At 38.4% G+C, this 24,241-nt stretch overlaps 1 protein-coding gene across 4 annotated transcripts in view; it reads right to left on the bottom strand.

Annotated features, from left to right (window-relative positions):
• ncoa7.L (nuclear receptor coactivator 7 L homeolog) overlaps nucleotides 1-24,241 on the bottom strand; it is a 97,209-nt gene that overhangs the window by 27,955 nt on the left and 45,013 nt on the right. For 2 of the 4 annotated variants that reach the window (XM_041562908.1, XM_041562905.1), the window contains exons 4-6: nucleotides 7,243-7,322; nucleotides 5,856-5,963; nucleotides 3,969-4,079 (exon numbers count right to left, since the gene is read on the bottom strand). In XM_041562908.1, the coding sequence (XP_041418842.1) occupies nucleotides 3,969-4,079; nucleotides 5,856-5,963; nucleotides 7,243-7,322 (299 nt within the window). Of the gene's footprint in view, nucleotides 1-3,968; nucleotides 4,080-5,855; nucleotides 5,964-7,242; nucleotides 7,323-12,319; nucleotides 12,876-24,241 lie in introns of those variants that run through there. The other 2 variants (XM_041562906.1, XM_018263185.2) reach the window with 2 other exon arrangements.

Here is a 24,241-nt window from a genome sequence, read left to right as displayed (position 1 = left end):
AAGCAGACTGTGGAATGCACAGGTATGCAGAATATGGCACACACAGGGAGCATAGGGCAGGCAGAGTATTGCACACACAGGGAACATAGGGCAGACAGAGTAGGGCACACACAGGGAGCATAGGGCAGGCAGAGTATTGCACACACAGGGAACATAGGGCAGGTATAGTGTGGAACACAAAGGTAGACAGTATGGAACATGGGGCAGGCAGAGTATGGCACATAAGCCACATAGGGCAGGCAGAGTATGGCATGGGTAGGTAGAGTAAGGCACACAAACACAACAGAACAGAACATAAGACAAGCCATATTATAGCACACATAGGAAGGCAGAGCAGGGCATGAGAACTGATGAGTTACATGAGTAATTGATCAGGATGACTCTAAGTACAGTAAGTACTGCACAATGTACACAATACTTGTGCCCCTCCTACAGGGCCGGAACTAGGTGTAGGCAGAGTAGGCACGTGCCTAGGGCGCAAAGCTGGAGGGGCGCCAGGCACGTACCTGCTCAGTCGCCTACCCCATGTCCGGTCCCGTCTCTACCCGACTGCTGCTTCTAGCCATCGCGGAAATGTGTTTCTGCGCACGCGCGCTGGAACGCAGCTTCACGCATGCGCAGTGGAACACAGCTTCGCGCGTGCGTGGTGTAACACAGTTTCGTGCATGCGCGCTGGAGTGCAGTTTTGCGCATGCGCTATCAAGCGCACACTCAACCAGCGCCGTGGCGCCCTAGGCAACCTGGCCGGGTTGGCCCGGCTCTGCCCTCCTACAGTCTATATGAACAGGTGAACAATGTGGGCACTTATAGTCTGTGTCTACAGTGTGAACAGTACAGGACGATAACAGATGTGAACAATACGGGGAGGGTTATAAGTGTGAACAATGCATGTTATTATAGTCTGAAGCTGGGGTGTTAGCAATGCAGGGGTCAGTTAATTCCAGTTCCGATACATTTTAAATTTACACAAGTAAGCAGTCACAGCAATCAGACTTTGATGTGGGGAGCCACACAAGGTGGGGGTCACAGGCTGCCAGTTGGACAGCCCTGCATTAGAGCATCACAACAGTGTCAAAATCACTTTGCTACTGACGCCATCGATACATTTCTTGATTCAGTTACTCTCCCCAGCTTAAATTCAGATCAGCAATCAGCTCTAGACGCAGATATCATGGCTGATGAAGTTTCCCAAGCGATTAAATCATCCCCATCAGGAAAAAGCCCGGGCCCTGATGGTTACACTATAAGTTATTATAAAACATGCTCGGATCTCCTTATCCCCCATCTAACTAAAGCATTTAACGCCCTGCAAACTGACGCCCATCTTTCCTATACTTCTCTAGAAGCACACATTTCACTGTTATTGAAATCTAACAAAAACCCAGAAGACCCTGGCAGCTATAGGCCTATCTCCCTGATAAATGTCGATGTCAAGCTCCTAGCAAAAAGCTCTCAGAATGCAAAAAGTACTAAACACATTGATCGGTCTTGACCAAACTGGCTTTATCCCTGGTAGAGAATCCAGAGACAACACCAACAAAGTAATTAATATACTTCATTACGCAAAGCATACCAATACCCCCCTCATGCTCCTGTCCACCGATGCCGAAAAGGCCTTTGATAGGGTCAACTAGACATACATGTTTAGGTGCCTTACAAAATTTGGCCTGGGTGAACGCATTAGCAAATGGATACAGTCTCTATATGATGGACCTGTAGCCAGAGTCAGAGTAAATGGGGTGCTTTCCGATTACATACACATAAAGAATGGCACCAGGCAGGGATGCCCTCTTTCGCCCACTCTATTCGCCCTCGCACTGGAACCTCTTCTCATACATGTTAGGTCTCACTTAGATATTTCTGGTGTTGCGATTAGGGGCAAACAACAGAAAATAGCAGCTTACGCGGACGACCTGCTTTTCTTCATAACAAATCCTATAATATCAATCCCCAATTTAAATAATCTACTGGACACGTATAGTAAGTTAAGCAATTTCAAGATAAACTTCTCCAAGTCCGTAGCACTAAATATTTCTATCCACCCTCAAACGATTCAGGGACTTTCTCAGAATTTCCCGTACAGCTGGGCACACCAACAGCTTACTTATTTAGGCATTACGATTACAAAAGATTATGATGATTGGGTGGAGATCAATTGTAAGAAACTACACAACACATTAGCTAAAGATTTCCGGACTTGGTCTAAGCAGCCTCTGTCCTGGGTGGGCCGAATTAATGTCGTCAAGATGAATGTCATGCCTCGCTTGCTCTATCTGTTTCAATGTGTCCCGCTTCTCTACCCTGGCAATTGGTTGAGGACCTTTCAATCCTCTATTATTAAATTTATATGGAATAACAAACCCCCTAGAATCAAATCTGCTCTCCTACATAGGAAAAAAATTGATGGCGGCCTGGCACTCCCAGACTGCACACGTTATCTTAGAGCGTCTATACTCAACAGGATACTTGATTGGTCCTACCATGTGGACAATAAGGGGTGGGTTGAAATTGAACAACAATCTACGGGCACACACCTTCTGCACTTACCTTGGATCGATAAGCTACATCGGAGGATATTGCACCCCTCACACCCACTACTTAAAAACACTTTGAAGACATGGGACCAAATAAAATGTAGCTCCAAAATTACATCCTTCCCTTCACCTCTCATGCCGATCACGAACAATCCGGCTTTCCCTGCCGCACTTAGGCCTAAAGCGTTTCGCGAGTGGTTGGTAGACGGCCATCTACAATTTATACATGTGTTGGAGAAAGGGCAACTTGCTAGCTTGGACCTTCTTAGGCAAGCCAGACCTAGTGCAATCCTCCAAGATTATAAATATTGTCAAATTAAACACTTTTTTGCCTACTTGGGGGGCAACAAAGTAATGGGGAGACAGCTAACCCCGTTTGAAAAATTATGTATACTGGAGATCCCTCCGACACACACAATATCGCTTATATATGACATGCTGGGGCCTGTGTTGGCAAAGAAGCAACTGACATTTATAAAGGCGTGGGAAAGAGATCTTGGCTTGGACATCTCTGAAGACTTGCATAGGCGGGGCATAGCTAATCTGATGTTCAGCTCTAGATGTTGCAAAATTCAAGAGTTAAATTATAAAATTCTGTGTAGGTGGTACTATACACCGATTAAATTGAATCACATTTACCCCGCTGTCAGTAATTTGTGTTGGAGGTGTAAAGTTAATGTCGGTTCTCTTATACATATTTTCTGTGAATGCCCCGACCTTGCCGAATATTGGGCCACAATTCTACGGCTTTGCTCTATTATCCTAGGGAGGCAGTTACCCAATTCCCCTGCTCGTATACTATTATTTTGGGAACTGGAGAATGAAGAGGGATCCCCAGATATTTCTTTAGAGCGACATCTACTAAATGCTGCCAAGGTACTCATCCCTAGACTTTGGAAATCCACCGTCCCTCCATCTGTTAAGGATTGGGCAATGAAAGTCAATGAAATTGCCAAATTCGAGGAGCTATCCACCTTCTCTAGCAAGCAACACTTAAAATATAGGGACGTATGGTTGAGATGGTTACTATTTAGGGATACAGATGATTATGTAAAACTCTTTACGCCCTGAGAAGGACGTTTCTGATGCATCTATAGGCCTGATTGTTACCCTCGAATTAGGCCCTCTCTAGGTTGGGGGGATTTGTTATATATTTCTAGATGTATGTTTCTGGCGATATCTCCTGCGGGAGAACTTTGTTGTACTATCCTAACATGATGTAATGCATCACTGTGGGATATGGATACTATGGCTTGGACCCTCCCTCCTCCCCTTTCCCATTCTTTCTTTCTGTACCCCTTCTAAACTTTTGAAACCAATAAAAACATATTTAAAAAAAAATCACTTTGCTTTTTATAAGCAAACTAGCGACAACAGTTTTATGAAAACATAAATTACTGTACTAAGATGATATTGCAAAAAACATGCACTCACAGGAAGCTTATCATATTCTGCATCTGATGAAAGAGGTGAAGCGAGTATTCCAGCATTTGCATTTGGATCTCGTGCATTGGAAGCAACACTACTATCTGGCACATATAAAACCTGTAAAAATATAAAAATGGCTACAATTATAGGTGACCACATAGTTAAGCCAGCATATATTTAAAAGGTATTGACTTTCATGTAGACCTCCTCTGAACCACTTGCTATAGGTCACAAAACAACAAAAACACGTAATAATCATAAATTTATGAAGTAGTGAGTAGGAATGCTCTGCTCATAAAATAAGCTATAGCTTTATAATACTCTAGACCCCCGAATAACCTGTAAAATATATCTTTATAATACAAAAAAGCAATAAATATCTTGTAAATTATATCCTTATAAACAGTGACTGGTGATGTTATCAGTTATAAATGGTGAGTAGTGATGTCATTTTGATCACATGACTTGTTTTTGATAATAAATAAAGTACCCCCTATTGTAAAATATAAGGATATTAGAAGTCACCTCGGAGTTCCATGACCTTCGGCCTCGTGCTTTTATATGGTCATGAAACTCCTCGGTAACTTATAATATCCTTATATTTTACAAAAGGGGGTACTTTAATCACTATATAAATAGTGCTTAATGATGTAATTAGTTATAATTCGTACTTAATGACAGAAACTTATGCTTATTAAAATGAAAAGAAAATAATGCACCCCATGTCATTAAATATGCCCTTGTGTCTTTAAATAGTCATATAATGTTCCATATTTTATTTTAACACTGGGGTACATTTTCCTTATATATTTTACTGTGTATTTGAGAAGAAAGTAGAGGGTGTCATATCAAACTGAATACAGGTATGGGATCTGTTATGCAGAATGCCCGGGACCTGGCTGGTTTTGCTTCCAATAAGGATTACTTATATCTTAGTTTGGATCAAGTACAAGGTACTGTTTTATTACTACAGAGAAAAAGAAAATACTTTTTAAAAATTTGCATTATTTGGATAAAATTGAGTCTATAGGATAGGAGATGGCTTTTCCGCAATTCGCAGCTTCCTGGATAATGGGTTTCCGGATAACTCATACCTGTATGATGTAAAGAGTGATGTTCTGAGACAATTTGCCACTTCTTTTCAATTTTATGGCGTTTAAACTATTTAAATTTTGGTTGAGCAGCTCTCCAGTTTGCATTTTAAGAAGCCCATTAGAAAACCTTAAACCATAACCAACTCTCTCTTCCTCCTTTCCTTACTTAACCTCTTTATTCTCCTAGTCTCTTTTCTTTACATACTATAATCTATTCTTACATCTATTTTGCCTCTTTGCTCCCAAACAAAAATACAAAATGACTATGAAATAGGTCAAATGATACGGAGTAGGAGGGCTCACTGGAAGTTTTGTAAAGCTTGAGTCATGAGTATCTAAAAACACCACTGCACACAACATACAGGGCGGAGCTGTTTAGACAAAGGATAAATAAATGATGGTTGAACACAGCTAACAGAATACAAAACACAATAAAAACAAGGCATTTTGCCATGAACTAATTAGCTAGTATGAATATTTAAATGTTTTATGTTGTTAGCTGTAGATAGAGGAAATTGAAGAGAAGCAACACTTTTAACAGTGCAGAATAGAAAAGACAGCAATATATGAAGCAGATGATTCCAGCATCTGTATTATGTAAAGGTTAAAATCGAACAAAAGACACTGTGATGTAAGATGGGTTTTCCAGGTCTATGCCAGGGAAACAAAGTCAGATTATCTTTAGGAGGTTTTACATGAAAATAAATAAATAAATAAATAATATATATATATATATATATATATATATATATATATATATATATATATATATTTTTTTTTTTTTTACACTTGCACGTACCTGTCCGGGCACAATAGTATGCGTGAAGAGCTTGTTCAGTTCCACCACTCTATTCGGGGTTAGATTGAACTTTAATGCTATGCTGTTTAAAGTGTCTGTGCTGGTTGCCTAAAAGTGATAGATTTGAAAACTAATTGAATCAACAGTGATTTAGAAGCTATTAAATATTTTTGCATGATCAAAAGACCTATTCCAAAAGTAGTGAAAAACAGCAAGAACATCTCATATATCTCTCAGAACACTGACGTCATACCAAAAATAGTATTAGCTAGAGATGCTCCTTTAATAACATTGAACATAATGGATAGGCAGTTCTATTTACCTTTTATGTGAAGTAAAAAAGGGACATTACCAATTTTTTTTTTTTGATGGTGTAGTTTTTATTTTTAAGTTACACTGATTGCACTGCAGATAATTCACTCTGCCATATAAAATGTAATTCCTGAACCAATAAGTGTATTTTTTTATAGCTGTAATATTGGTGTGTAGGCAGCCATCTCAGGTCATTTTGCCTGGTCATGTGCTTTCAGAAAGTGCCAATGCTGCACTATGGAACTGCTTTCTGGTAGGCTGATGTTTCTCCTACTCAATGTAACTGAAGGTGTCGCAGTGGGACCTGAATTTTTATTTTTGAGTGCTGTTTTAGATCTACCAGGGAGCTATTATCTTTGTGTCAGGGAGCTGCTATCTGGTTACCTTACTATTGTTCTGTTGTTAGGCTGCTGGGGGAGGGGGTGGTAGGTGGATATCATCACTTAAACTTGCAGCACAGCAGAAAAGAGTGACTGAAGTTTATCAGAGCAGTCACATGACTGGGGGCTCATGGGAAACCGACAATATAGTTAGCCCCATGTCAGATTTCAAAATTAAATATAAAAAATCAGTTTGTTCTTTTGAAAAACAGATTTCATTGCAGAAGTCTAGTGCAGCAGTAGTGAAGTGTTTTGAAAAAAATATGTTTTCCCATGACAGCACTTCACTCAGCCCATAGACTGGATAATATGCAAATCAGCCTCATGTAGTTATTGAAAGGTTTACCCTTGTGTCCTTTAAGCAGTTTTCTATACTGCAAATACTTGTCATAGTAACTGCCATACATCCTAACTTCCAGCCTTTATCATCCCACAGCATTCAGACTTTGAAAGATTCCCTTGCAGATTTGTTTGACAAGAAAAAAGAAGATGCTTGCTTGAATTTTTCATATAGTGGATTAGATATCATGGGGGCCAAAATGTTATCAAAATGCTTTATTTCCTATTAAATTTCAGCTGTAAAGTTAACAGATTTATGACATTGCTGACACAGAAAAATCCTCCTTGCAGTTAAGCAGTCTGAACGCTCACAGAAGTCATAAGCAATACAGCTAATCCATACATACATTACTTACTGTGTACTCAATAGTCCCCAAAGGTCTCCTTGTAACCATTTTTTTCTCCCTCTTGACATTTTTATTATTTTGATTTTCCCCTGAAAGAAATTATGAAAAATGATGAAACATATATTCTGATAAACAACTCTAAAGTTGGTTTTTCATATGAACAATTATAAATAAATAAAAGAAACAATGACCCTCATTTACAAATGAATATTTGCACCTCTGCAATAACTCGTGGCAACCATTGAGCAGTTGCTCAAAAACAGATGTTAAAAAAGATAATACTGGGGCAAATTTGCATTGTTGGTAATAAATGCAGTAAATCCAGTCCTTTAGAGTCAGACATAGTAACACAAGCATCTTTCAAATCATACTGTAAGTCAGTTGGACATTAAAGGGTTTGTTCACCTTCCAACACTTTTTTCAGTTCAGTTGGTTTCAGATAGTTCATCAGAAATAAAGACTTTTTCTAATTACCTTCTATTTTCTGTGTGTGACAGTTTATCTTATATTGAAGTGTAAGTCTAATTTTTAACCTTTCCAAAGCAGCTCTGGGAGGGGGGTTGCCGACCCTGTACTAAATTGATAGATTTAGTTGATGCATTTGCTATATTTCTACCTGCTGAGCAGAAGGCAGCTGTTAGAATTGATACAATATTTGCTAATACTCCAGAGATGTTGCTGAGATTTGTATCAACTAAATGATGCACTGTAACAGTTCAGAATGTGCACCTTATTATATATATATATATATATATATATATATATATATATATATATACACATACATACAATAGATAATATAATATATTATAATATATAATAAATAATATAATATATTATAATATATAATAATATAATAATAATACACATACATACAACTACAGCACTCAAACAAAATAATGTGCAAACAAAAATATTTTTTTTATTTATTTAATTTACAAAACCGAAGTTTTGGTCGTTGACTGTGACCTTTCATGGGAATACAGGGAAGATATATATATATATATATATATATATATATATATATATATATATATATATATATATATATATATATATATATATATATATATATATATATATATATATATATATATAGTAAACTGTATTTATATGATAAGATTCAGTTTTGCATTGTTTTGTTTAATTTTCAATTCATCAGCCCTTACAAGCAACTACAGTTATAGTTAAATGCAGAAGACCTCCTCTAGCCATACTGTAATCAAAAACTTTTTTTTGAATCATACAGGGTTTGCAGTCCAGAAACATTTAATTTCAAACTGTTATTTGGCATAAACTGTTTATCCTCCATCCTCTGCCAGTGAATTCAAAAGCAAGGGAGCAGGGAACATTCATATGCATGTGTTGCATTAAAAAGTCATATTGGAACCCATGCAATTGTTATATTAGACATCTACGGAGTAAACTACCTGGTAAAAAAATGTGCCTGGTAATAATCTTGTAATCCCCCATACCCCGAAATGGCATTTGCATACATGAGCAGGGGCGAAGGGAGTGCAAGGATCTCATTAGACTGGACTTACCCCTGAAATGCAACTTGCATTTATACCCATTTGGCCTTGCTACTTGATCTCACCCACAACAGCTTCATCTGCAAGTTATTTCCTATCCTGAAAACCGTAATATCTAACAAAGAATATTGCATGATCTGAGGGCTGGTGGAAAGCTGGAAGGGAAGTGGAGAAGCCTGTTTTGTGACTAGCCCCATGTTTACCTGATAACATTTGTACATGACCTGTTGCAGGGCTCTACTATTGAATAATTTACAGTTAAATATTAACTTTCTCTTATGCCAAGAATGCTTAATAGTAGTGTATGACCACCTTGAGGTGGGTGATAGACTGATCCGCTCGTGGGCCGTAGGGCCCAACAATCAGATCATAATGCACAAAGTATGGGGTGGTCAGATTGCGGGACTGCATCAACATACAGATGAGGTCCTAGATCTGACTTTCGACCAGATATCGATCCGGCAAGCCTGTCAGAGGGCACCACTCGGTTTGTCTGCAGCTTTTACCGGCCCGTGTATGGCCACCGTTAGCGGTATCTACTTTTACTGATGATGTTCCATCCAACCACAACTGCATGGTTAAGGTTTTGTTACAATTCCACAGAAAATACAACTTATTTACATTTATTTTTGAGAAAATGCACATTGGACACTACTTATTACACTAATGCATATTAAAAACACTACTTATTTCTAATTTCTTCTTATTTCTAATTTTTTTTTTTCTTACTCTTCTTATTAATATCTAAATTATATCAGGCAACCCAGAAGGCAATGCGATGGATTTGCTTACGATCTGCTGACTACCACCTGAAAATCAACTGGTACTGTCACGGTCGGCACCCAACACCAGAACAAACACCAGGCACCCTGGTCTCGGCTCGTGCTTCACCAGTAGTGTGACCGCCTTTGGGCCTCGGGAGGAGCCCTCGGCTTACTTGGATGCCACCTGGACTTAAACGAGAGGTGCAAGATGAGGGTTCTGGATAGGCAGAGGGGCACGACTGTAAAGCAAAGTCTTTGGACAGAAGATCGTAGTACAAGGCGTTAAGCAGAAGAGTAGTCAGATCAGGCCGGGTCGAGGCAGGCAGAGAATAAACGTTATCAGGCAGGCAAGGGTCAAACCAGGAAGTCAATCAGAGGGTTAGTCAGAAGAGGTAGTCGGTAATCAGGCAAGGGTCAGAATCCAGAAGTCAGAATAGTCAAAAATAGCCAGGCAGGGGTCAAAAACAGGAATCAAACAGGTTCAGAATATAGCAATGAATAGCACAAGGCTCAGAAGCACCAGGAAACAATATCCTATCACGGGCAATGCATAAAGTAAAACTGTATCTTTAAATACATTTGAAATTCGCGCCTTTGCGCGCTGACGTATGACGTCAGCGCGCCTGCGCCGAAGAACCCTGCGGTTTGAAAGTTGCTCTTCTCTACACTGTCTGCAAACTACTAAAAGCACTTATATACCTGTATATATTATAAACAAGAGCCATTAATATCCTGTACAATAAATACTTTCATACAGCGTTCTGTGATGTAATTGGTTATAAATTATGCTTATTTATGTCACATTAATTATTCATATGAGATATTGTACCTCCTGCTGTAAATGATGGGAATATATGATCATAGCCCTGTGCCTTTATATGGTCATGGAATGCTTCTACTATCCTTGACTTCTAATATCCTCATATTTTTCTACTCCATTTTTCCACTTTCTCTTCCACTATCCATGGCTTCCAATATCCTCTTATTTTGCAACAGGGGGTACTTTATTAATTATAATACACAAGTTCAAGTATATTCACATGACAGAAATTACATCACTAAGCATTTTAATTGATGACCACACTCACTTTTTTATAGTGTATAAAGTACTCCTCTTGTAAAATATAAGGATATTTAAGTTACCGAGGAGTTCCACGACCATATAAAAACACAAGGATATAAGGATATAATACACAAGAGCCATGAATATCTTGTAAATTATATCCTTATAAACGTGAGTTCTGATGTCATCAGTTATAAACGGTGAGTTCTGATGTCATTTCTGTCACATGACTCGCTGAAATTTGTGTATTATAATAAATAAAGTACCCCCAGTTGCAAAATATGAGGATATTAGAAGTTACCTCGGAGTTTCATGACCATTATAAAAACACTCGGCCTTCGGCCTTGTGTTTTTATATGGTCATGAAACTCCTCGGTAACTTATAATATCCTTATAATTTACAAGATGGGGTACTTTATTCACTATATCATTTACAGGATAGTCATGGCTCTTGTGTATTATAAGAATATCATTTACAAGATATTTATGACACCAGTGTGTCCTTATAACTGGTTCTTAGTGATGTCATCATCAGTTATTATCAGTGCTTCGTCATGCCATTTCTGTGATATGACTCACTGAAACTTGGGTACCCCCTGTAGTAAAATATGAGGATATTAGGGGGTTATTTACCAAAGGTCGAGTTTTAGAGGTTTGTGAGTTTTTTTTTATATCTCAAATGAACTCACAACTCGAATGTTTTCTAATTTATGAAAAAACTTGAATATAAAAAACTTGAATCAGTGTATTCAGGGTGAGGCAACTTCGGAAATCCAAAGCGAAGGAGAATGTGGGGAGATTAGTAGCCCGTAGTAGAGGAGATTTGTCGTTGGGCGACTAATCTCCCTGTCTGCCACCACCCTAACAGAACCAACACTGGAAGCAAGAGGCGACGACAGAACTGAAAAGAGGAGCAGAGATGGCCATGTAATCCCTTTACTTTAAAAAAAATATCAGTTAAACCTAAGAGGTGCAACTTTGGCGCTGTGCGCCCTTGTCTGGATCGTGCTGTGCTGAAGCCGCAGTACTTCCAGTTTTATGGAATTTAGACTGACAAGAAGCTAAAAGGTAGCGTTTGTCACCAAAACCTTGTTCTAGAAGAGTTAAGAGCACAGTAGCTCTCAGAGAATGTTGGAATGAATATTATGCTTTGTACAAGCAGCACAATTACGTTTATGCAATGGTAAGTTTTCTGAACTACAATTCTCAAATTTACCTTTGGATGCTGGGAATTGTAGTTCAGAAAACAATAATGTCAGATTAATGCCTAACATCGCACCATTATTTTACATCTTCTCAGACCTGGCAGTAATCTAGTTAAGACATATTCAGGTGGCAAATACTTTTAGACATGCAAAGTGATAGAAAATGCTGTATAAAATGCTCACAGCCCAGTTCAAATTCAAACTATGTATGATTTTACAAGGTGTAGCATAGTGATAAAATAGCCATGCAGTGTCACCCAACACAATATTTTTACACACCATATAAATATGTCCCATATTATATATGCTTACTCAGCAGCCTGGGGAGAATGTTTAAATACTATCCTCACTACCAAAAGTATGCTGAAAAATACTATCCTCACTACCAAAAGTATGCTGAAAAACAGCACATTTATTTCATTTTACTAATTCCTGATATATCAATTTGTATAATGGGAAACTTTAACATGACAAATCCATATATTCCACAGTAAATGAACCATCACCAGATATAAGACATACCCGGGACATAATGGGGAAGCTGGCTGCAGTCAATGGACCAGTAATAGGAGTTATTAGATAAGGGGGTAAGGAAAGTATCCAGGGATTTCATGCTTCGGCTGCAGATACACACGTGTCCACTGGAGAGTAGCCCTCGGGGGGCACAGGTTGAGAGTGGCTCACTTGCCTCTGATCTCTGTAGCTCCAGGGAAGAGTTAGTCCTGACAGGGCACATGCTGCAGTAATGAGCATCGTGCATACACTCCACAGCAAACATTCTCATGGGGGTCCAGTCCCACAGCACGGCTAACTTCCTGCCAAAGATGGGTGGGATAAAGAAACCTATCTAGAGGCAGTTCTGCCTTTAGTTGCAGTTCTGAGTAGCTTTCATTTGCTTTTTATTTCCTCAGATATGTCCTGTACCGCTGTATGGCCACACAGAATGGGAGTAAGGAAGGGAGCTGCTTTGTTTCTACAGACCAGCTAGATCCAGACAAGCAAAGGAGGAGCTGAAGGTGTTGTTTAGGGTCTGGCAATCAGCTCTCCCAGCCCCCACCCTGAAAGGAATATGGTTAATGAATCCAGCTCCCTTATGTCCACCTACAGCCCTGCAAGTTGATCACTGGGACAGTTCTTTTATTTAAACAAAAAGGGAAAAGCAGCCTGCTAAATGTCTTGGGAATATATAGCATTTCCAAGACAACCATGCAACTATATATTTGCATAACATGCATACATACATATTTATGGAAATTCTTTTAGTTTTTTTATTAAAATCATTTTTTTTTCTAACTGAGCCTGTTGAATATGGTATATTTTTGTTGTTTTGTACAAACTTTACCTACACCCAGGCATGGCGAGTGCTCCTCCTTGCTCCATACATATATGTAGATATTTATTATATATATTTTTATATTTTAAATGCTTTCAATTGTATTAATAAGCCTTACTGGGGAAAGGACAGGGCACATTAAACAATATAAAAAAAGATGTATTAGGGTGCTGCAACTATTTATTTTTCTGTAATTAAAGGGCATCTGAGTAAATTCAATTCATAAAACAATTTCCTTATTCACTATGAGGGTAAAATATTTTTTAAAAAACTTTGTTATTCCTTTCATGTCTGACTAATGCCTAACAATACCAGTTTTTTTTTTTTCATTTCTATGGTACTTACATAATGTTATTGCAAAGCTTTATGACTATATATTATTTTGCAAGGTTTAAACTAGTGATGTAGCAATGTTAAGTGTAATGCAACACTTTTATGACTACATTTTATTACAATCACATCCAATTTGCCAAAAAAAGAGCTGCCAACATAGACGGCAGTGGCTCCGGGGGAATCTGGGTGTGGCTCAAGGTTGTCTTCCTGTGATGTCACCTTGCAGTGCACAATGACATCATTGAACATGCACTGTACATGTGACCGAACAGGGGTAATGTGGCATCCCAGGTGGGCCCAGACCCCTCCAGTATGATGCTATTTATTTTTCCGTAATTAAAGGGCACCTGAGTAAATTCAATCCATAAAACAATTCCCTTACCCACTATGAGGGTAAAAAAAATGTTTGTAATTCCTTTCATGTCTGACTAATGCCTAATAATACCAGTTTTTTCATTTTATGGCACTATATACTATATGGCATAATGTCATTACAAGGCTTTATGACTATGTATTGTTTTACAAGGTTTAGAATAGTGATAAAGTAGCAATGATAAGTGTAATGCAACACTATTATGACTACATTCTATTACAATCACATCCAATTTGTCAAACCCAGAGCTGCCAACGTGGTTTAAGGTGGTCTTCCTGTGATGTCACCTTGCAGTGCACAATGACATCATTGAATACGCACTGTACATGTGCAGTTACCGAACAGGGGGTAATGTGCCATCCCAGGTGGGCCCAGACCCCTGCACACATTGCACTTGTGTTTGTAAATGACCCTTTTTATGGGAAACTTTAACATGACAGGTGCACATATTCCACCAGATAGAAGACATTCCCAGGACACAATAAGCCATTTGGATGCAGACCATGGACCAGTAACAAAACTTATGAGGGACAAGGAAGGTATACAGAGGCTTTGTACCTAGGTTTGAAATAGACATGTCTTTTTTGCGTCTAAACTCTATATCCCCATGGATGGTTTCGGTCCTGACAGGACACATACTCATAGTAATGAATGAGTATTGTGCATAACCTCCAAAGCAACCATTTCATAGTTGTCCTGTCTCTCAGCACAGCCTGCCTGAATATTACAGGCTGAGAAAAACAGTCTGCTCCCTTCTCCAGCTCCATTGATCTTCACTGAAAAGTGCAGTTTCTGCTTTAGTACATGGAGCGGAGCAATCAGCTCTTCCAGCCAACGCCCTGAAAAGGGATATGGCTAACGAATCTAGCAAGCTGAATGTCAAACTATATCTCTGTAAGGTGAGGGACCATGACTAAATAGTTATTTTGTTTAAACAAAATGGAAAAAGCAACCTGCTAATTGTTAATTGATACATGAACACATGACCCCAAGAGGCATGAATATCCTGTAACTTATATCCTAATATACCTTTATATCTTCAACTCCTCTGAGACATATATATACATAGCCATTGGTGGTCAGGGCCCCCTTATAATTTAAAAATTAAAAGTTTTTACAAAAACATTGTTGGACAGGGGCCCCCATAGAATATTTGAAAACAACATTGGTGGCCAGGAATTCAATAAAATAAAAACATTGGTGTTCAGTGGAACTTACCTTAGGTTCTTCTTCAGCTTCTTCGGCTCCTTTTGTAGCTTCGGGTTTTTTCGCTGCTTCAGGACTTAATCTTCGAGTCTTTCCGTGGCTCTGGGTCTTCGGCGCTGCTCCGGGTCTTCTGCGAAGCATGAACTTCGCAGATGTTTAGGGAGGCCCGGCTACTTAGAAAAGTGCAACACAGCCAGCCCCCCTTCAGGCCCGGGCCCATTACAGCTGTACCCCCTGTGCCCTCCTGATGGCGGCTCTATATATATATATATATATATATATATATATATATATATATATATATATATATATATTTTTTTTTTTTTTTTTTTTTTTTTGCATATAAACTTAGTCCTGTGTAAAATGTATTAGGAACCATTTGAATTCTTAAAGAGATTCTGTCATGATTTTTATGATGTATGTTTTATTTCTAAGTTACACTGTTTACACTGCAAATAATTCACTCTATAATATAAAATTTAAGTGCTACAAAATTTTACATAGTTAAATCAGGTTGAAAAAAGACAAAGGGGCAAATTTACTTACCTTCGAAGTTGCGCCAGTGTTGGCTTCGCCCAGCGCCGGATTTGTTTTCCGGACACCACAAGGCCGCGCGGTCCGACCAGGCGGTCGCGCGGTCCTAGCGGCCGCCTACACTTCCCTTTCCCAGTGCGCCGGTGAAAAAGCGCCGGCGCTGCTGGTGTAATTGAATGGGGATGCACACGTCCCCATAATGCGGCTGGGCGGCATGCCGCCCCTATTTTTCCATACACACACCCCTCCATACTTTCACATAAATTATATATACCCATTTCTATACTAACTATAGAATTTAGTATCACAATAGCCTTTAGTATTGTGTCCAAGAAATCATCCAAGCCACTCTTAAAGGCATTTGCAGAATCAGCCATCACAACATCACCCGGCAGTGCATTCCACAACCTCACTGACTTACTGACCTCACTGTAAAGAACCACCTATGTTGCTTCAAATTAAAGCTCTTTTCTTCTAGTCTGAAGGGGTGGCCTCTGGTACGGTGTGTTTATGGGTAAAAAGGTCCTCTGCTATTTGTCTATAATGTCCTCTAATGTACTGGTAAAGTGTAATCATGTCCCCTCGTAAGCGCCTTTTTTCCAGAGAAAACAACCCCAACCTTGAAGTCTTCCCTCTAACCAGTTAAGTTGCACATATCTGTACTCTCTCCAGGTCCTTTATATCCCTATTAAGGACTGGAGTCCAAAACTGCACTGCATACTCCAGATGAGACCTTACCAGGGACCTATAAAGAGGCATAATTATGTTTTCATCCCTTGAGTTAATGCCCTTTTTTATGCAAGACAAAACTTTATGTGCTTTAGTAGCCACAGATTGATACTGCCCAGAATTAGACAACTTGTTATAACATCTATTTTTTTTTAAGTGCATAACCTTGCATTTATTAACATTAAATCTCATTTTCCAGTTTGCTGGCCAGTTTCCCAACTTAGACAAATCACTCTGCAAAGTGGCAGCATCCTGCATGGAACCTATAGTTCTACACAATTTAGTATCATCTGCAAAAATAGAAACAGTACTTTCAATGCCCATCCCCGGGTCATTAATAAATAAGTTAAAAATCAAGGGCCCTAGTACAGAGCCCTGCGGTACTCCACTAACAACACTGGTCCAATTAGAAAACGTTCCATTTACCACCACTCTTTGTAGTCTATCTTTTAATGACTGAATTTTATCAGAGCACATGTCATGTGACTTGGAGCAGCTGGGAAACTGACAATAGCCCCATGTCAGATTTTTTTAATAGCTCCTGGTTTGCCTCATGGAATTACATAAATTACATATGTGACACAGAGTTCTTAGAGGCCCTAATGGATTATCTTTATGTGATGAAGGCATTAGGGGCCATTTGTTTAAGTGGTGGATGCAAGTGCAAAAAAGCCAGGTGGCAAAAAGCAGAAAAGCACAGGTCACAATAAATACAAATAAATACAGTGCTGCCTGCCTTTTTGTCATTTATATTGCCAAATTCAGACTTTTCTCCTTGCCATTAGTGTAAACTGAATATGGCTGCTCTTAAACTGTACATGCAGTATGAATGGCAAGCCTCTGATGCAATGGCACAATTGTGTCAAAGTTCTGTGTACCAATATGGCAGTGAGATCCACCATAGAAGGGCATTTGGTGTGGCACATTTGGATGCAGGCACATATTTTAAGGTAGTGGGGTGGCAGTTTTGATACGGGGCCTCCCAAACTTTGTAGTCGTGTGGAGGTTGAACTTAGGGTTGGAGGGTCTTTCTTTTCTATATGTAAAATTTAATCTGCATAATCACTGCTATTTGTACAGCCCCCACTTAATAGCCATTCGGGTGAAATTTTGTGAACTCACTAATGTATACTCCATGAGAACAACACAAAAGCTACATTCTTTAACCTTAAAATATGATGAAAAGGTAATATACTGATACTGGCAGCAATGTACATAGAGTTTTTGTCCCTTATTGTCCCTTTCTGGTATGGCAATACCATTCCTGTAATAACAAATAAGCCAAGTGGTTAATCCACTTTTTTTTGCAATTAGATCTTGGATGTATTTGGGATGTTAGCTAACAGCACAAATACCTGCAAGATCAAATTGCACAAAATCAGTATCCTGCATTTTACACTTATCTCTTGTTTAAAGGTCAAAGTCAGAAGGATTTACTAATCAAACATGAAAGCTTTTACAATTGTGCAAAGCTACAACTACGGATATATTCTCATTCACTGCTTCATCTTACTAACCAAAGAAACTTCCTTCCTGGCCTGTGTAAGTAAATATACCCTTTCATTAGTTGTAGATGAGGGAATGGTAGATTTCCCATGAACTGGGATCTGCATCAGTCTTGATATTCAAGGTTTTATAATTATATAGCAGGGTACAGGATAAGGACATAAATGTATGGTGATATATTATTTTATTTTAGCCCTACTATACTGACTGTAATATGAAAACTGTCAATTTAGACCACTGACCAATTCTTAAGCCCCAATGTCAGGGCACCATCATTAATCATAAGGGACCCATACTACTAAGATAGTAGGGATAACCCTCAGAGGGTGCCAATTATTAGCTCATCAGTTCTGGACCATGGGCCTTGCCAACAAGTAGAATGGGGCCCCAATGAAAGAAAATGGACAATGCCACTCCCAGTTTCACACAGCCACATCCCATTATGCTAACACCCTGTCCATGGTCTGGCCAAACACTGCTCACTCTGTTCCAAGCTATTTCATGTTTGTTCCTTACAAAGTAGATAATTTTTTTTTTTTTTTTTAAATTTCTTTCTTTATTTTTTTCTCATACAAAAAGAAAAAAAGAACAAATTAAACAATACACAAAATAAGGGGGGGAAAGGGTACAAAAAATAAATACAAGGGGGCGTTGGGGAGGTGGTGTATTAGTCATATATCCCACTGTTCATAACCACTTCGACGTTTGTTCCGTATATGTTCTCCATACATATTTTCTTTTGCTAACTGCTACTTTATTCTCCTCTTGTTTTTCAATTTTGATCTAATGATTCCCTAAATCTGTACCACGGGGTCCAAATCTTCCAATAAGTTACACTGTTACTATGATATAAATACGTTAACTCCTCTAGCTGTCTTATTTCTTCTACTGATCTCATCCATTCGTTAAATGAGGGTGGTTCCTTGGATTTCCAATGTTTTGGGATTAGGGATTTAGCTACTTGAATAAGATAAAAGGTAAGTGTATCATCTAGTATCTTGTAGTTCTCCAAATTTACATTTAGTAACATTGTTACTTGGTCTTCCATCTGTACCTTAACTGATGTGATTATTTTTACGCTTTCTAATATTTGTTCCCAGTAATCCTTCAGTTTAGGGCAGGTTAACCACATATGTAAATGATTTCCAACTTTATCGTTGCATCTCCAGCACCCGTGATGCTTTTGTGGGTATATTTTATTTAGCCTTGCTGGGGTTAGATGCCACCTTGTGATTATTTTATAGATTGCTTCTTTCATTTTTGACGCCCTGGCTTTTTTGTTTCCTTTCTTAAAAATATTCACCCACATTTGTTCTGGTATATTGACTCCCAGTTCTTTCTCCCAGGAGCGACAAAACGATGGTAATTTATATTCACCTGAATTGAGAAGAATATCGTATACCTTTGAGAGAGGTTTCATCAGGTCTGGGTCAGTTTCTATTATCTCTTGACATTGCGTTAACGGTCTGTCCCAGTTTCTCTCTCTTTTCATGCTGATGAAGTAATATAATTGGTTATATCCCCATATATCCCTAGGGTGTTTCCCCCACCTTTCTTGTATTTCCTGTAGAGGTATAATCTTATCTCCTCTGATCATATCTCGGATTTTTGTGGGTTTTTCCTCCCATTTCTCCCACCTTTGATATGTTCCTCTTTCCAAGCTTGGGGGGTAGTTTGGGTTAAACATCAATGGTTGTAATACATATGGAGCCCGGGTCAAATGCATATCTATTTTGATCTTATGCCATACTTTAAGGGTGGTTTTTATTAAAGGATGTTGTGTTATCGTTTTGGTCTTTAAGTAGATAATTAGATAACATATATAATTCCCTACATAACGGACTCCTGCTAACAAAAAATCACAACAAATAAGTGGAAAAGAAGGGGGTTATATACTGATCTAGTTATCTGCCTTGCAAGGACCAAATATGGAGTAGATTCAGTTTCCTTGTTTGCCCTCTTTAGCTTAATAAATAACAAAAAAAGTGTTTTTTATGATTACAATGATGGGCATACTGTGTGCCTATCGTTGTAATCATAAAAAAAAAAGTTTTTTGTTCAGCACAAGATCTCTTCATTGATCTCCCTTGAACAAGGGGGTATACTGCCACTTTAAATCATAGGTACTGAAATGGATTTTAGATGGAAACATAAAAAAAACAAATAACAATTTTAATGACATAACCAACTCTGGGGCAAAAAGTGGATCTGTTTAATTTAAAAAAATGCCTTGTGATGCTCTATACAATAAGAAACATAATATAGAATTGTATAAAAATATTTTAAAAAAATTACACCCAGGATCTTTGACCTACAGTGCAGTCCTTTTTAACCTATAAAGGGATTTTAAATGTACATGCAGTATGAATGACAAGCCTTTGATGCAATGGCACAATTGCATCAAAGTTCTGTGTACCAATATGGCAATGAGAGACACCATGGAGGGGCATTTGGTGTGGCACATGTGGATGCAGGCACATATTTTAAGGTAGTGGGGTGGCAGTTTTGATAGGGGCCTCCCAAACTTTGTAGTTGTGTGGAGGATGAATGTAGGGTAGGAGGGGCTTTCTTTTATATATGTAAAATTGAATCACTGCTATATGTACAACCCCCACTTAATAGCCATTGTGGTTGAAATTTTGTGAACACACTAATGTATATTTCCGGAGAGAACAACACAAACGCTACATTCTTTAGCCTTAACATTAGATGAAAAGGTAATCTACTGATACTGCCAGCAATGTACACAGAGTTTTACCAGTTCTAGAAATGATTGTCCCTTTCTACAAATGGCAATACAATACCTGTAATAACAAATAAGCCAAGTGGTTAATCCACATTTTTTGTTGTCCTCTCATTTAGTATAAATTAGTGTGTTCATGAAATTTCATCACCCAAATGGCTACATTTGGGTGATGAAATTTCATGAACACATTTATGTATACTAAACATTTGGGTGATGAAATTTCGTGAACACACTAATGTATACTAAATGAGAGGACAACATAAAAGCTACATTTTCTAGCCTATCCTTTAACATAAGGTGAAACGGTAATCTACTGATACTGGCAGCAATGTACAAAGAGTTTTACCAGTTCTAGAAATGATTGCTCCTTTCTAAAACTGACAATATAATACCTATAATGACAAATACGCCAAGTGGTTAATTCACTTTTTATGCAATTAGATCCCATTATGCTAACACTCTATCCGTGATCTGGCCAAACACTGCTCACTCTGCTCAAGATCTCTTCATTGAACTCCTGTTAAACAAGGGGGTATATTGCCACTTTAAATCATAAGTACTGAAATGGATTTTAGATGGAAACATAAAGAAAAACAAATAGCACTTTTAATGACATAAACAACTCTGGGGGAAAGGTGGACCTGTTTAATGTAAAAAAATGCCTTGTGATGCTCTATACCAGTGATCCCCAACCAGTAGCTCGTGAGCAACATGTTGCTCTCCAACCCCTTGGATGTTGGTCCCAGTGGCCTCAAAGCAGGAGCTTATTTTTTAATTCCAGGCTTGGAGGCAAGTTTTGGTTGTATAAAAAACAGGTGTACTGCCAGACAGACTCAATGTAGGTTGACAGTCCACATAAGGGCTACCAAATGGATGGCCAATCACAGCACTTGTTTGGCAGCCCAATAACATTTTTCATGCTAGTGTTGCTCCCCAACTCCTTTTTCTTCTGAATGTTGCTCACAAGTTCAAAAGGTTGGGGATCCCTGCTCTATACAATAAGGAACATAATATATAATTGTATAAAAATGTATTTTAAAAAAATTAAACACAGGATCTGTGACCTATATTGCAGTCTAACTGAAAACATGAAACGATTTATCTCCTACACAGACATTCTGAAAATTCACCTAAAGAAATACCCACACACAGATGCCTTTTTAACCTATAAAGGGATTTTAAATGTATGTCAAGAATTGCAACCTTAACTGGAAGCAAAACCACAGGCACAATTTTAAAGGTTCAGCTGTAGGTTATCAATATGAAATCTAATGCTGAACCACCATATGAAAAATGTTACATATTTTTTGAAACATATGCTGCTTTGTGATTCTTCTTTACTAGCTCCTGGTATGCCTCATGGAATTACATATTTCTCCTAAAGAGAGGTGACATGGACTTCTTAGAGGCCCTAATGGAGTATCTTTATGTGATGAAGGCATTAGGGGCCATTTGTTTAAGTGGTTGATGCAAGTGCACAAGAGCCAGGGTGCAAAATGCAGAAAAGCACAGGTCACAATAAATACAAATTAATACAGTGCTGCCTGCCTTATTGTCATTCATATTCCCAAACTCAGTCTTTTTCTACGTGTCAGTAGTGTAAACTGAATATGGCTGCTCTTAAAATGTACATGCAGTATGAATGGCAAGCCTTTGATGCAATGGCACAATTGCATCTTAGTTCTGTTTACCAATATGGCAGTGAGAGCCACCATGGAGGGGCATTTGTGTGGCACATTTGGATGCAGGCACATATTTTAAGGTAGTGGGGTGGTGGTCTTGATAGGGACCTCCCAAATTTTGTAGTCGCGTGGAGGTTGAATGTAGGGTAGGAGGGGCTTTCTTTAATATACGTAAAATTTTATCTGCATAATCACTGCTAATCACTGCTAATCACAATGGCTATTAAGCCCCCACTTAATAGCCATTGTGGGTGAAATTTTGTGAACACTAATGTATACTCCCTAAGAGAACAACACAAAAGCTACATTATTTAGCCTTAACATAAGATGAAAATTTAATCTACTGATACTGGCAGCAATGTACACAGAGTTTTACCAGTTCTAGAATTAATTGTCCCTTTCTACAAATGGCAATACAATACCTGTAATAACAAATAATCCAAGTGGTTAATACACTTTTTTTGTTGTCCTCTCATTTAGTATACATTATTGTGTTCACGAAATTTCATCACCCAAAAGGCTACATTTGGGTGATGAAATTTCGTTAACACACTGATGTATTCTAAATGAGAGGACAACACAAACGCTACATTCTCTAGCCTATCCCTTAACATGAGATGAAAAGGTAATCTACTGATACTGGCAGCAATGTACACAGCGTTTTACCAGTTCTAGAAATTATTGCTCCTGTCTACAAATGGCAATATAATACCTGTAATGACAAATAAGCCAAGTGGTTAATCTACTTTTTATGCAATTAGATCTTGCATGCATTTGTGATGCTAGCTAACAGCACAAATACGTGCAAGATCAAATTGCACAAAATCAATTCAATCAGTATTCTGCATTTTACACTTATCTCTTGTTTAAAGGTCAAAGTCAGAAAGATTTACTAATCAAACGTGAAAGCTCATTCACAATTGTGCAAAGCTCCAGCACCGGATACATTCTCATTCCCTGCTTCATCTTACGAACCAAAGCAACTTCCTTTCTTAATTCTAGATGAGGGAATGGTAGGTTTCCCATGAACTGGGATCTGCATCACTCTTGAAATTCAAGGTTTTATAATTACATAGCAGGGTACAGGTTGAGGACATAAATGTATGGTCATATTTATTTTCTTTTAGCCCTAATATACCGACTGTAATATGAAAACTGTCAATTTAGATCACTGACCAATTCTTAAGCCCCAATGTCAGGGTACCATCATTAATCATAAGGGACCCATACCACTAAGATAGTAGGGATAACCCACAGGGGGTACCAATTATTAGCTCATCAGTCCTGGGCCATGGGCGTTGTTAACAAGTAGAATGGGGCCCCAATGAAAGAAAACGGACAGTGCCACTCCCTGTTTCACACAGGCACATCCCATGACGCTAACACCCTGTCCATGATCTGGCCAAACATTGCTCTCTCTTTTCCACGTTATTTCATGTTTGTTCCTTGCAAAGTAGATAATTAGATAACATATATAATTCCCTACATAATGGACTCCTGCTAACAAAATAGTCACAACAAACAAGGGGAAAAGAAGGGGGTTGTATACTGGTCTAAGTATCTATCTTGCAAGGACCAAATATGGAGTAGCTCCAGTTTCTTTGTTTGCCCTCTTTGGCTTAATAAATAACAAAAAAATTAGCTTTTTCATTATTACAACAAAAGGCACAAAGTATGTTCAGCACAAGATCTCTTCATTGAACTCCTGTTGAACAAGGGGGTATTCTGCTACTTTAAGTCATAGGTACTGAAATAGATTTTAGATGGAAACATAAAAAACAAATAACACTTTTAATGACATAACCAACTCTGGGGACTAGGGATGGGCGTATTTGACCTGTTTCGTTTCGGCAAAAATTTGCCGCCGGCGAAATGTCGCCGACACCCATTAAAGTCTACGGATGTCAAAAATAAGTTGCGCGGTAAATTTTTTTTGATCTGCATCTTGTTATTTTGACGCACAACGCCATACAAGTCTATGGGCGTCATTTTTTCAGCGAAA

This window comes from Xenopus laevis, chromosome 5L (assembly GCF_017654675.1).
Source record: "Xenopus laevis strain J_2021 chromosome 5L, Xenopus_laevis_v10.1, whole genome shotgun sequence".
Lineage (NCBI taxonomy): Eukaryota > Metazoa > Chordata > Amphibia > Anura > Pipidae > Xenopus > Xenopus laevis.
Note: the sequence above shows the minus strand (reverse complement) of the source record. Positions and strands in the feature narration are given on the sequence as shown.